General features: G+C 45.9%; 1 protein-coding gene across 2 annotated transcripts in view; it reads left to right on the forward strand.

Annotated features, from left to right (window-relative positions):
* The first annotated feature begins 12,705 nt into the window (after nt 1-12,705).
* Nucleotides 12,706-13,582, forward strand: part of HLF (HLF transcription factor, PAR bZIP family member) — a 66,364-nt gene continuing 65,487 nt past the window's right edge. Inside the window, exon 1 of one of the 2 annotated variants that reach the window (XM_079965662.1) lies at nt 12,706-13,141. In XM_079965662.1, the coding sequence (XP_079821788.1) occupies nt 13,036-13,141 (106 nt within the window). In that variant the 5' untranslated portion in view covers nt 12,706-13,035. The remainder of the gene's footprint in view (nt 13,142-13,582) is intronic. The other variant, XM_079965663.1, reaches the window with a different exon arrangement.

Below are 13,582 nucleotides of genomic sequence, written 5' to 3' on the forward strand. Positions count from 1 at the left end.
TTCTCGGTAGTGGCCCCCTCCCTGTGGAACACCCTCCCATCAGATATCAAGGAGATGAGTAACTATATAACCTTTAGGCGACATCTGAAGGCAGCCCTGTACAGTGGTACCTCGGGTTAAGAACTTAATTCGTTCTGGAGGTCTGTTCTTAACCTGAAATTGTTCTTAACCTGAAGTCCCGCTTTAGCTAATGGGGGCTTCTGCTGCCACTGCGCTGCCTCTGCATGATTTCTGTTCTCATCCTGAAGCAAAGTTCTTAACCCAAGGTAATATTTCTGGCTTAGCGGAGTCTGTAACCTGAAGCGTATGTAACCTGAGGTACCACTGTATAGGGAAGCCTTTTACTGTATAATGTTTTGTTATGTATGTATGTATGTATGTATGTATGTATTATATATGCTAAATGTCACCGAGTCAGATGGACAGGATACTAAAATTGATATTGATATTATTAGGGTGTGGTACAAATAATATTTGTTTGTTTGTTTATACATACCATAGCCTGATGGTACTCAAGGCAACTTACAGATAAGAACAAGAACTGCTAAAAAAAAATAGAGAACTGAAGAACTGAAATAGAGGGGAAAAGGAATGGGAGGAAGGAGGGGAAAGCAAGCTCCAGCACGTTCTCACATAGCTTTCTACCTATGCAGATTCAGGGTGTCTAGAAGAGCAGCAACTTGTCATTCACAATTCTGGCTGCCTTGTCCTCCTGGTAAGCACTCCCCACTGCAAGCACACATGGGGGGAGGGAGAGAGAGAGTGAGAGAGAGAGGGAGAGCATCCCGAGTCCAACTTGAATCAGAACTCACAGGGGCTTCGACCCACCAAACTTATTTTTTAATGCCATAGCTCAGATATGGGATATATCTGGAGCATATTTACAGTGCCCTCTCTGGGTTATGTGAGTAGCCAGAACCAGCCCACACACAAACCATGGTTCACAAGGCAGAGGATGCTGCCCCACATTGAGCAAAAGATTCTTGCCTTATGATCCCTTTCAATTCTACAATTCTATGATTCTATAGAGCCGCTCGTAATTTTAAACATATTCCCTGGCCATCTGTTTTACTTGTTAGAGAACGTGTCGAAATTGCACATTCCCTGACCAAGTGCATGAATGGCTTGCCTCGTACTGTGGCAAACTGAGTTTATTTCCACTCAAGCCATTCTTGGGGGTAGTTATGTTTCAGATATGTACTGAAAACGGTGTTTAGTGTCACTCGATTTGTTTCAAGCACAGATCACCAATCGTCAGCAGCGTAAGGAAATGCCACACGGCTTGTCAATAGGATGCCAGCTTTTTTCTTCTTTCCCTGGACGAGCTCCTGTATTTTGAATAGTGACATGACAGGCAGAAATCAATAGTTGAACTTTCCTCATCTGTGGATTGCAGGGGAGGGGGTGGCGGATGTTGGCGTGTGCCTGTCAGCAATCTGTGCTCATTCGTATGATTGGTTGGCCAAACGAATGCTTAATGCCGGATGCAAAGAAAGCTGGCATGAGCTGCAAATTTAATTCTACCTACAGTCATATGAAACAAGCCAAATACAGTGGTACCTCAGGTTACATATGCTTCTGGTTACATACGCTTCAGGTTACAGACTCCGCTAACCCAGAAATATTACCTCGGCTTAAGAACTTTGCTTCAGGATGAGAACAGAAATTGTGCTCCTGTGGCGTGGCAGCAGCAGGAGGCCCCATTAGCTAAAGTGGTGCTTCAGGTTAAGAAGTTTCAGGTTAAGAACGGACCTCCGGACCGAATTAAGTACTTAACCTGAGGTACCACTGTAACGGTAAAGTAGCTGAAGACGCCTGCTTCTTAGGAGAAAAGCAATGACAAACCTAGACAGCATCTTAAAAAGCAGAGACATCACCTTGCTGACAAAGGTCCGTATAGTTAAAGCTATGGTTTTCCCAGTAGTGATGTATGGAAGTGAGAGCTGGACCATAAAGAAGGCTGATGGCTGAAGAATTGATGCTTTTGAATTATGGTGCTGGAGGAGACTCTTGAGAGTCCCATGGACTGCAAAAAATCAAACCTATCCATTCTGAAGGAAATCAGCCCTGAGTGCTCACTGGAAGGACAGATCCTGAAGTTGAGGCTCCAATACTTTGGCCACCTCATGAGAAGAGAAGACTCCCTGAAAAAGACCCTGATGTTGGGAAAGATGGAGGGCACAAGGAGAAGGGGATGACAGAGGACAAGATGGTTGGACAGTGTTCTTGAAGCTACTAACATGAGTTTGACCAAGGTGCGGGAGGCAGTGGAAGACAGGAGTGCCTGGTGTGCTCTGGTCCATGGGGTCATGACGAGTCAGACATGACTAAACGACTAAACAACAACAAGCTGAAGCAGGAATGGTTTCCACTTTTAATTAGCACTTGCAAACAGCATGCTTTATTGGCAGCATAGGATAGCCTTGATTCCACAAACATGCCCCTTTATTCGCATCATCCCCCCCCCCCCCCCCATAAATATTGCTTAGCAAAAGAGGTTTCATGAGTAGTGTGGGCACAGCACCCTGTGCTTATCTACTGTATCTGAACGGGGCCTGACGTCGAGCAAGTTATCCCCGTTGCATAGCAACGGGATTCAGATGACCATGTAAAAGTACTGGCTGCTCTTCCACGGTGAATCGTCACATGTTCTGCACACGGTTCCTCCTGCCTGATTTGCTCTGCTGTAATTTGCCGGGACACAACCTGTTCTGTAAAAAAAAAAAGGCTTTGCAGTTATAATGAAAGGACCAACAGCTTTCACGTCGTCATCGTCCTCATCATAAACCTTGTTCCTCCTAAGTTCATTTCCTAGAGTCATGTAACTTATTTGTTTTTGAATAAATTGGTCTCTGCCAGTGTTTCCTACTTCTTTTTTTGAAATCGTTTTTATTTGATTTCACAAATATGAATTTATAGCAATACCAAATACATATCCATATACAGTGGTACCTCACGTTAAGAACTTAATTTGTTCTGGAGGTCTGTTCTTAACCTGAAACTGTTCTTAACCTGAAGCACCACTTTAGCTAATGGGGCCTCCCGCTGCCGCCGCGCTGCCAGAGCACGATTTCTGTTCTCATCCTGAAGCAAAGTTCTTTTTTTTTTAAAAAAAAAATAATTTTTATTCATTTTTCAAACACATAATAAAAACAAAGAACAAAACAAAAAGTCAAAACACAAAACAAAAACATACAAAACATTTAAACAAATATAACTTCAAAATTGTATTTTCATACACCTTCTTTCCTTCGACTTCCCCATACCTCCCCATCCCTGCATCCTTGTTTTATGATTCTTTAGCAACCCTTTGGTCAATTTATCCTGATTCCCTTTCATTAAATTTCCTTTAGTTTTTTAGTTACAGCTGTAATTCTCTGTTTCTTACCCCTTGACATCTTAGCATTCCTCAATTTTACAACAGTTTTTAAGGTATATTTTAAATTTCTTCCAGTCCTCTTCCACTGTCTCCTTCCCCTGGTCACGGATTCTGCCCGTCATCTCAGCCAGTCCCATAAAGTCCATCACCTTTGTTTGCCATTCTTCCAGAGTAGGTAGTTCTTGCGTCTTCCAATACTGAAGCAAAGTTCTTAACCTGAGGTACTACTTCCGGGTTAGCGGAGTCTGTAACCTGAAGCGTCTGTAACCTGAAGCGTCTGTAACCTGAGGTAAAAGAGATTTCTCTGAATCTCGAGACTTCCCACCCCCACGCCCTCGATGGGTTTTAGTGCCAACATTTTCAACTGTATATTATTTCATAGTCTTTATTTTGTATCTATCCATATTGTCCATAGTATTTTTTACATTACAAGTGAGATTGAAATCCTGCTAATGTTTTCATCTGCTTACAGTGATCTCCTAAATAAATTATAATTTTTTTCCCATTCTTTCTGGTCTCCTTGGTCTTCTTGGTTCCTGAGCTTTCCGGTCAGTTTTGCCATTTCAGCGTAGTCTAGCAGCTTTTTCATTCCTCTCTGCTAGGGACTTTGTCTTCTTTCCATCTCTGGGCTAATAGCACATGTGCTGCTGATGCCGCATGCATAAAAAGTCTTTTCTGTTCCTTTGGGATATCAGTACCTACAATTCCTAATAAAAAGCTTTCTGGTTTTTTGGGGTTTTTTTACAAAAGTTATTTTAAATATTTTTTCAGTTCCTTATATACCATTTTCCAGAAAGCTTTTATTACCTTACTTGACCAACACATATGATAAAAGGTACCTTCTTCTTCTTTACATTGGTCTATGCCAGTGTTTCCTAAAGTGGGTGATACCGTTCTCAGGGGGGCACTGGAACGATCCAGGGGGAAAAATTTTTTTTAGAAGTAAGCTACCCATTTTTTTGGGGGGGACCCAAAGTTGTTCAGCTTTTTCTTTTTAGGAGGGGCGAATTGTTGAGCTTTTTGTCGGGGGATGAGTCGAAGTTGTGGAGCTTTTCTTAGGGGGCAAGCCACAGTTTTTAAGCTTTTTTTAGGGGGGAGAATCTAAGTTGTTGAGCATTTTTTAGGGGCGAATAGCCAAATCTGTTCAGCTGTTTTTGGAGAGGGAAACCAAGAATTCTGCTGCTTTTGGGCGTGTCATAAATTGCTAAACAAGAAGTAATCCCACCAGCAGTAACTCCGTCTTCCGTTCTTGAAAATGTGTGTGGTTAAAGGAGAGAGCGAGGGAGGCAGGGACGGATGTTCCTTTTCCCCCACAAAGGAAACTGAGCCCGCGATTCACCGCGATCGACTTCTAACAACTGGGGGTCGATCGGTTGGACATCCCTGAGATAGTACATGGGTAAAGGTAAAGGTAAAGGGACCCCTGACCATTAGATCCAGTCGTGACTGACTCTGGGGTTGTGGCGCTCATCTCACTTTATTGGCCAAGGGAGCCGGTGTACAGCTTCTGGGTCATGTGGCCAGCATGACTAAGCCGCTTCTGGCGAACCAGAGCAGCGCACGGAAATGTCGTTTACCTTCCCACCAGAGCGGTACCTATTTATCTATTTGCACTTTGACTTGCTTTCAAACTGCTAGGTTGGCAGGAGCAGGGACTGAGCAATGAGAGCTCACCCCGTCGCGGGGATTCGAACTGCCGACCTTCTGATTGGCAAGTCCTAGGCTCTGTGGTTTAACCCACAGCGCCACCCACGTCCCATAGTACATGGGTAGATGGGTCTCAAAAGCCTGGATCACAAATTTTCACAGCCCTCTAGCGGCTATGCTCGCTCATTTACCAGAGGTAATGTGTTGAGCATTGACTCTGGAAGTAAATACTTGACTGACCTCCTAGACCAGGGGTCAGCAAACTTTTTCAGCAGGGGGACGGACTATATTTTTTTTTTGGGGGGGGGGTGGAATGAACAAATTCCTATGCCTCACAAATGACCCAGAGATGCATTTTAAATAAAAGCACACATTCTACTCATGTAAAAACACGCTGATTCCTGGACCGTCTGCGGGCCGGATTGAGAAGGCGATTGGGCCAGATCCAGCCCCCAGGCCTTAGTTTGCCTACCCATATCCTGGACACCTGGGCACTGACAGCTAATGCTACACTGCTGGATGTGTGTACAGCTTTTCACACAAAAGAGCAGATTTGTACCAAGTCAGGCCCAGTTCTAGCTCAGTTCTGTCTACACGGACTGGCAGGGTATCAACCCATTTTCCTATGTGGAGATGCTGTGGTTGAACCCAAATCCTTATATATACAAAGCCAGATGCTGTGACACTGAGTCATGGGCCTTCCCCAGGTACATCCCAGTGATCTCATTTAAATAAACAAAAACACGCCATTAAAACAAAAGCAATCCCCGCGTTGATCGCAACGTGAAATCCTGTAACAGCACGACTATGTATGGCTTGCTCAGAATCTGGAGAATGGGGCTGAGGATGGTTTAGAGGTCAAGGAACATAACAGATGGGCCAGCTTCAAACCTCCAAGTGTAATTTTGAGACAGCCCAGGTGTTCAGTTCTAAAAACAGCGCACTCGGATTTTTAACATGAAGTCTGAAATTCCTTTGGTTCTGCTACGAGTCTCTGTTTTTAGGCTTTAAGTAGCTTTCTAAAAATAGCATGGTTCGAAATAAAATAGTAGAAGTTGCCGGCCTTGTGACTTAGCTGCGAAGTGCGTGCGCCGACAGAGCTTTTGGAAAAGAGCAAATTGCAATTTTCCTGTGCAGACTAAGAAAGGATAGAGCAGCAGAGTTCCTTAACTGTTATGCTGCCTTGCCCGTGGTCCATGCTGCCTGGGGCTGACTCAAAGTTGCAGTCCAAAACTCCCGGACGGAACCAGGTTGGCAAAAGCTGATCTAACCACTGCTCTTCATTTCCATTTTTAAATTTCATGCTTCCAGTGGTGAACACCCATAACAATGGCTGATAAGTACTGTATAGTGAAAGTTCCAAAAACGGGACCTGGGAGATGTAGTTAGCAATGATGCTGGTAAAGGTAAAGGTAAAGGGACCCCTGACCATTAGGTCCAGTCGTGACCGACTCTGGGGTTGCGGCGCTCATCTCACTTTATTGGCCGAGGGAGCCGGCATACAGGTCATGTAGCCAGAATGACTAAGCCACTTCTAGCAAACCAGAGCAGCACACGGAAACACCGTTTACCTTCCCGCCAGAGCAGTACCTATTTATCTACTTGCACTTTGATGTGCTTTCGAACTGCTAGGTTGGCAGGAGCTAGGACCGAGCAATGGGAGCTCACCCCGTCACTGGGATTCGAACCGCCAACCTTCTGATCAGCAAGTCCTAGGCTCTGTGGTTTAACCCACAGCGCCACCCGCATCTCTAGCAATGATGCTGGGCAGTTGCTAAAGCTATAATTCCCTTGCATTCTGTGCACAATGCACAGTATAGAGCATGGGTAGGCAAACTAAGGCCTGGGGGCCGGATCTGGCCCTATTGCCATCTAAATCCAGCCTGCGGATGCTCCGGGAATCAACATGCTTTTACGTAAGTAGAATGTGTGCTTTTATTTAAAATGCATCTCTGGGTTATTTGTGGAGCATAGGAATTTGTTCATTCCCCCCCCCCCCTTCAAAATATAATCCCCCACAAGGTCTGAGGGACAGTGGACCAGCCCCCTTCTGAAAAAGTTTGCTGACCCCTGGTATAGAGTATAGAGTTGGAAGGAACCACAGGGGTCATCTTTTGCCCAGCATGGGATTTGAACCCACAACCCTGCAATTAAGAGTCTCGTGCTCTACCGACTGAGCTATCCCAGGCCCAGTGGGTGACCCAGCCTTTATTGGGAAGGATTTCCACTGTGGACCGCAAGCACACATATTCCCAACCCCCCATCATCCATCACAATAATTGTTAATTGGTTAGTAATAAAGTGGGTAACAGCTTCCTCCAACGCACTCCTTGAACCTGACCTTCAAACGCGCCGAGTTCCTCTGAAGAAAGTAACAGCAGTAAAAGGAACATAAACACTGGTTGATTTTTACCTAGGAAGTTGATAATCTCTCTGCCATGTAGCGGTACAGCTGAGTGATTCCTTTGCTATGATCCTGCATGTCAGCAGTAGTCCCCCCCCCCGGTCATCTCCAATCAAAGTGCAGTCCTTTAGATGCAGAATGATGACAGCCCATTGCACGAATGGGTGCTGCTAGGTGGTTTTTGCTTCACTTCCTCGGGAGCTGATGACGGGTGGTGGAATTAGGTGCTGAATACCAACATGATGCAGGTGGCACTGTGGGTTAAACCAGAGAGCCTAGGGTTTGCCGATCAGAAGGTCGGCGGTTCGAATCCCCACCACAAGGTGAGCTCCCGTTGTTCGGTCCCTGCTCCTGCCAACCTAGCAGTTCGAAAGCATGAAGTACAAGTAGATAAATAGGTACCGCTCCAGCTGGAAGGTAAACGGTGTTTCTGTGTGCTGCTCTGGTTTGCCAGAAGTGGCTTAGTCCTGCTGGCCACATGACCCGGAAGCTGTACTCCAGCTCCCTCGGCCAATAAAGCGAGATGAGCGCTGCAACCCCAGAGTTGTCAGCGACTGGACCTAACAGTCAGGGGCATAGCTGTCAACATTTCCCTTTTTTAAAGGGAAATTCCCTTATTCCAAATAGGATTCCTCGCAAGAAAAGGGGAAAGTTGACAGCTATGGTCAGGGGTCCCTTTACCAACATGACTGGCAAATTTACAACCCAACATGAAACATGTAGACTCAAATTTTCATACGTGAGAGAATGAGAGGTGGGTTAAAGTGTGAATTTTGGGTCCTCTCGATTCCTCATTTTTCCAGTCTTAAATTCAGTTCTTCAAATTTTCACATCAGTTTGGGATTATTATTTATAAAATTCCTCACGAAAATTCACCATAATTTTAGTGTGACATTCTCCTAATATACACATTTTTGTGTGCAATTTTGCTTCGTTTACACACATTTGCAAAGTGGTGTTCCCCAATATAACACATCTTTTGTATATTGGTTTCACCAATATACAAAAATATATGCACATTGCTTGGGCTGGAGAAATGCATTGCCAAACTGGGAGAAATGCAAATTTTGAAGGATGGGTGTGTTTCAATTCACTTAATTGCTTTGGAAACTGCAAATTTTGGAAACTCCGAAATAGGTAGATTTGTCTTTCAATGCAAGCTGAATTTCTCCTCCCCACACCATCCCTAATCAGACCTGAGAGTGGATTTGGATGGTTGTTTATTACATTCATAGAATCATAGAATCATAGAGTTGGAAGAGACCACAAGGGCCATCGAGTCCAACCCCCTGCCAAGCAGGAAACACCATCAGAGCACTCCTGACATATGGTTGTCAAGCCTCTGCTTAAAGACCTCCAAAGAAGGAGACTCCACCACACTCCTTGGCAGCAAATTCCACTGTCGAACAGCTCTTACTGTCAGGAAGTTCTTCCTAATGTTTAGGTGGAATCTTCTTTCTTGTAGTTTGGAACCATTGCTCCGTGTCTGCTTCTCTGGAGCAGCAGAAAACAACCTTTCTCCCTCCTCTATGTGACATCCTTTTATGGCTATCATATCACCCCTTCATGGCTATCATATCACCCCTTAACCTCCTCTTCTCCAGGCTAAACATGCCCAGCTCCCTTAGCCGTTCCTCATAAGGCATCGTTTCCAGGCCTTTGACCATTTTGGTTGCCCTCCTCTGGACACGTTCCAGTTTGTCAGTGTCCTTCTTGAACTGTGGTGCCCAGAACTGGACACAGTACTCCAGGTGAGGTCTGACCAGAGCAGAATACAGTGGCACTATTACATTCATATTCTTTGTTTCTTCCATGGAACTCAGGGTGGTGTTTTGAATATTTTGTTGGGGGCTGCCCAGAGTAATGATAATAATTCATTATTATTTGGGGTCCCTGGTTGTCTCTGATCCATGCAGGGTTGCTGAATCAAATCCCTGCAAGCCATGCTCTGAGTGTAGGCTCCAGACTCCAGACAGAGAGAATGCTTGGCTGATTTGCACAACAACACTTAGCTTTGTGGCAGTGATTCCCTGACACTCAGAACATCTCAGTGATGGTGTGATGCATGTGGTGGAGGTGGCACTTTGAGTGGCTCCTGTTGAATACTTATATGGTTAATAAACAGGCCACTTTCTACCCTTTTGTGCTAGGGATTAGATTCTTCTGGTTCACAGGAACCAACAGTTTGTATCGCAATCTAACAAGGAGACAGGTCCATTTGGTTTTCCTGTCCAGCAGAATATCACATTTCATCTAATAACATTGTGCTGTGTGTTTGTTGCTTTGGGCTGAAAATATACGTTTAAAAGTTCGAATTGTCCTGCGCTCCCTTCTCAAGGGATCCTTTTTCTAAGACTAATCTCAGATTAATATTGTTTATCAGCACTTCTCAGATTCTCCTTTCCTCCTGGAGCTTATATTTCTGTTTACCTTCTTTATCCCTTAACCCTAAACCTCTCAAAGGCTTCTTTCCACCTTTATTTATGTGCATATCAAATAGGAATTCATTATGTACCATATCTCCCCATGCAGCAGTGCCAGCCATTCTCCCTTGCTGGTGTCAATCGCCCTATATTTATGTACTTAAGTGTCCAGTAACTAGTATTTTTTGCATAGCATGGATGTGTCCAAATCTTTAATCTAGTGGTCCTTCCTGAGTGGGATGGCTTTTAACGCACTGTGCCCATGTTATGCTCTGAAACTCTCCATAGAAATCCATGATGGATCCATGATCAAGCCTCTTTAATAGCCTCTCTGTAATTATTTTCAGCATTATTAGGAGGCATTTTCTCCAGGTGATATACAATCAAGTCATAGTCAGAACAGACCGGTTGAGCTCAATAAAATTAGAATCGTAGAGTTGGAAGGGACATTGAGAATTATCTAGTCTAACCTATGCAGCTGTCCCATAGGGGAATTCAACCTGCAACCTTGGTGTTAGAAGTACCACACGCTAACCAACTGAGCTATCCAGGCCGAGTCCATTTAATTCAGCAGTTCTACTCTGAGTATCATTAGCACCAGCAATAATCATCTGTCTCTAAAATACCTGCTGCATACTTTTAAATCTTGAGATTTTTGATATGCACAGGAGAAAGACTGTAGCACAGTAGCTGTGTTAAGTCTGCAGCTGAAGAAGGCCCCCTAAATCTTTAAGAGATGATCCTTAAGACTGATCCTGTGGTCCTGTCAAGCTGATGGGTGATATTATGCCCCTGCTAGCACTGGTACAACACCGGTGTGATTCCATCGATGCACGCCCAACGGCAGAACCCACAGCTCAGTAGCAGCTGCAGAAATCAAAGCTAATGTGGTAATACCAACAAATGTTCCCACAGCGTCCCTGGAAACTGTCACCTATCAATCACGATTTTGCACATTGACCCTTTGTTGCACATGAGTGGAAGGCGTCAATCAAGATGCGGCAATGGCAGAACAACTTATGATGTGACTGAACCTGGGACACTTTCTGGCACAACCCAGCAGCTAGAAAAAGATCATGACACCTCCATCTGCATAACCCACAATGTTTTTGTATCACAGACCCTCCAAGTGTCCCTATTTTTCAGGGACAGTCTCGGATTTACAGAAGCCGTCCCGGTTTCTGATTTGATCCCAGAATGTCCCGCTTTTCCTTAGGACATCCCTATTTTCATTGGGAAAAATGTAGGAGGGTATGGAGTTATGCGTACCCCAAGTCAAGGAGATAAGTACAACCTTTAGGTCTTGTATAGGGAAGTTGTTGGGGTTTTTTAAGTTTAATGTTTCGTTATGTTTTCATAACGAAAGCTGTCCAGAGTAGCTGGGGCTACCCAGTCAGAAGGGAGAGATATAAATAGTAAAATTGTTGTTGTTGAATAGGACATCCCTATTTTCACCAGCCCCTTCATGGATCACTGCCTTGTCGTGGCGAAGGGACTTGAATAACTCCAAGAAACTATGAGCTATGCCTTGCAGGGCCACCCAAGATGGATAGGTCATAGCCGAGAGTTTAGACTAAACATGATCCACCTGGAGAAGGTACTGACAAACCACTCCAGTATTTTGCCAAGAAAACTCAATGGATGTAAAAAAGGAGACACTATGAGAAGGAAGTGAGAGTTTCCAAGGCATGCTCTGGTCCATGGGGTCATGGAGAGTCGGAACAAAATTTTCATTGGAGAAATGTTGGTGGGATTGGTATCACTGTACGGCCAAGGGAACCAGCACTTTGCCAGCGAGTTGTGGGGGGGGCATGCCCACTGCAGTCTCCCAAGACTCTTTCTGTGAATCGCCCTGAGACCCACCAAAGAAGCAAGCAGACAAATACAACGATGGCTAACCATTCTTTCCCCTCAGGCAAGAACTTGCCCTGAGGAAGCCAACTTTCGAACGGACTTCTTGACGCTGCCTCTTTTAAACTGCAGTTGTATCTGCAGCATTCATTCATGCTCATGTGGCAAACTGTTTTGTTCTCACACGATTTTTATTTTTTTTAATGGAGCTATCACAGGGCAACCAAGAAGAAAGCTTGCATAGCATAGCTCAGTTGGTTAGAGCATGATGCTGATAACACCAAGGCTCCAGGTCCCATCCCTGCATATTCCTACACTGCAGGGAGTTGGATTAGAATTAAGCCTTTCCCAAATTTGGGTCTCCAGCTGTTTTTAGACTGCAACTCCCACCATCCCTAGCTAGCAGGACCAGTGGTCAGGGTTGATGGGAATTGTAGTCCAAAAAACAGCTGGAGACCCGCGTTTGGCAAGCACTGCTCAGGCTTCCTTTCCAACTCTATAGTTCTCTGTTTCCAGAAGTGCATCTTGCAAAACAGGCGCTCCGGAACGAATTTAACCTTTCCCTTCCCCATCCTTTCCCTTCCTCTGCAGCTTTTCTCCGGTGCCCCCCTCCCCCACCCCAAATCGCCTTTAAAAGTCCTTTCTCGCCCATCCTTTCTCCCGCCACTTCTCCGGCGCAGAAGAGGAGTAAAGCGCCCGAGAAGAGCAACCAGGGTGGCGACGGCGGCGGATAAGCGGGATCCGATCGCGGGCCGGGGGCGGCGATCTGGCCGGCCCCTCCCTTACTCCGCCTCCCTGGGCGCAGGGCCGCCCTTGGGCGTCACGCTCGTCGGCGTCCGCACATGGACAGCCAACTGCTCTGAGCGCGGCGCAGGCGGCCCCCGGCAGCTCCTCGGTCTGGGCGGAGCGAGCGAGGGAGCTTGGTTGGCTGCCTGGCTGCCTGGCTGTCAGGGTTGCCTCTCTCCTTTTCTTTCTTTTCTTTCCTCTTTTTCTCCCCCACCCCCCTTTACTCCCCTCCTCCTGCTGCCTCTGTTGTTGTTGATGCGAAAGGGGATCAAGCGAGCAAAAGGACGTCCCCATTTCCTCGGAGCGTCTGGAGCCGGCTAGAACTTCGCCAAAAGGAGGAGCCCTTGATGATTTTTATTTTTATTTTTCAGAAAAATTATTAGCAGTGGGGTGTTTTTTTTCCTTCCCACTCCCTCCCATTCTCTTCCTTTTACCTCCTAATTTGGGTTTCCCACCCACGCCCGCCCTCCTGTCCTCCCTCCTTTTTCTTATTCTTGGTTTGAAAAAGAATAATTTTGGGGCAGCGAGAAAGAGAGATCAGGACCATGGCTCGACCTCTGCCTCTGAATCCAACTTTCCTACCTCCAACCTACGGGGTGCTGAAATCTCTGCTGGAAAACCCGCTCAAGCTACCGCTGCAGCATGAAGACGGTGAGAGAAATGGGGAGCGGGGGCAAGGGAAATAAAGGCTGGGGTAGTGGTTTTGGGGTTCCCCCTCCCGCTTTATCCCGCTTGCTTCTTCCTCTCCTCTGGACCAATACACACACACACACACACACACACACACACACGGTACAGCGCGCAAAGATATTTAAAAGACTGCTTTCTGCCTAATCAGCAGCAGCAGCGCGCAAAAGCGCATTTCGTGCAAGCGCGCAAAAGCCCACATTTAAGTTTGCGCATCAATGCAGAGCGCGGCGCGTCCGCCGTGCGCCCCGGGCAGGAGCCGGAGCGCTTTCCTTTAGGTTGCGGATCCTACAACTCCGTTGCTTGTTGAGAGGCGCCGTGCTTTCTCTCCGGAAAATACTGCTGAGTTTTGCTCAGCTGGAACCTCAGCTGGGGTCTAGGGGCGCTTACTCCCAAGGAAGTGTA

The sequence above is a fragment of the Podarcis cretensis genome (genome assembly GCF_951804945.1).
Source record: "Podarcis cretensis genome assembly, chromosome: 2".
Classification (NCBI taxonomy): Eukaryota; Metazoa; Chordata; class Lepidosauria; order Squamata; family Lacertidae; genus Podarcis; species Podarcis cretensis.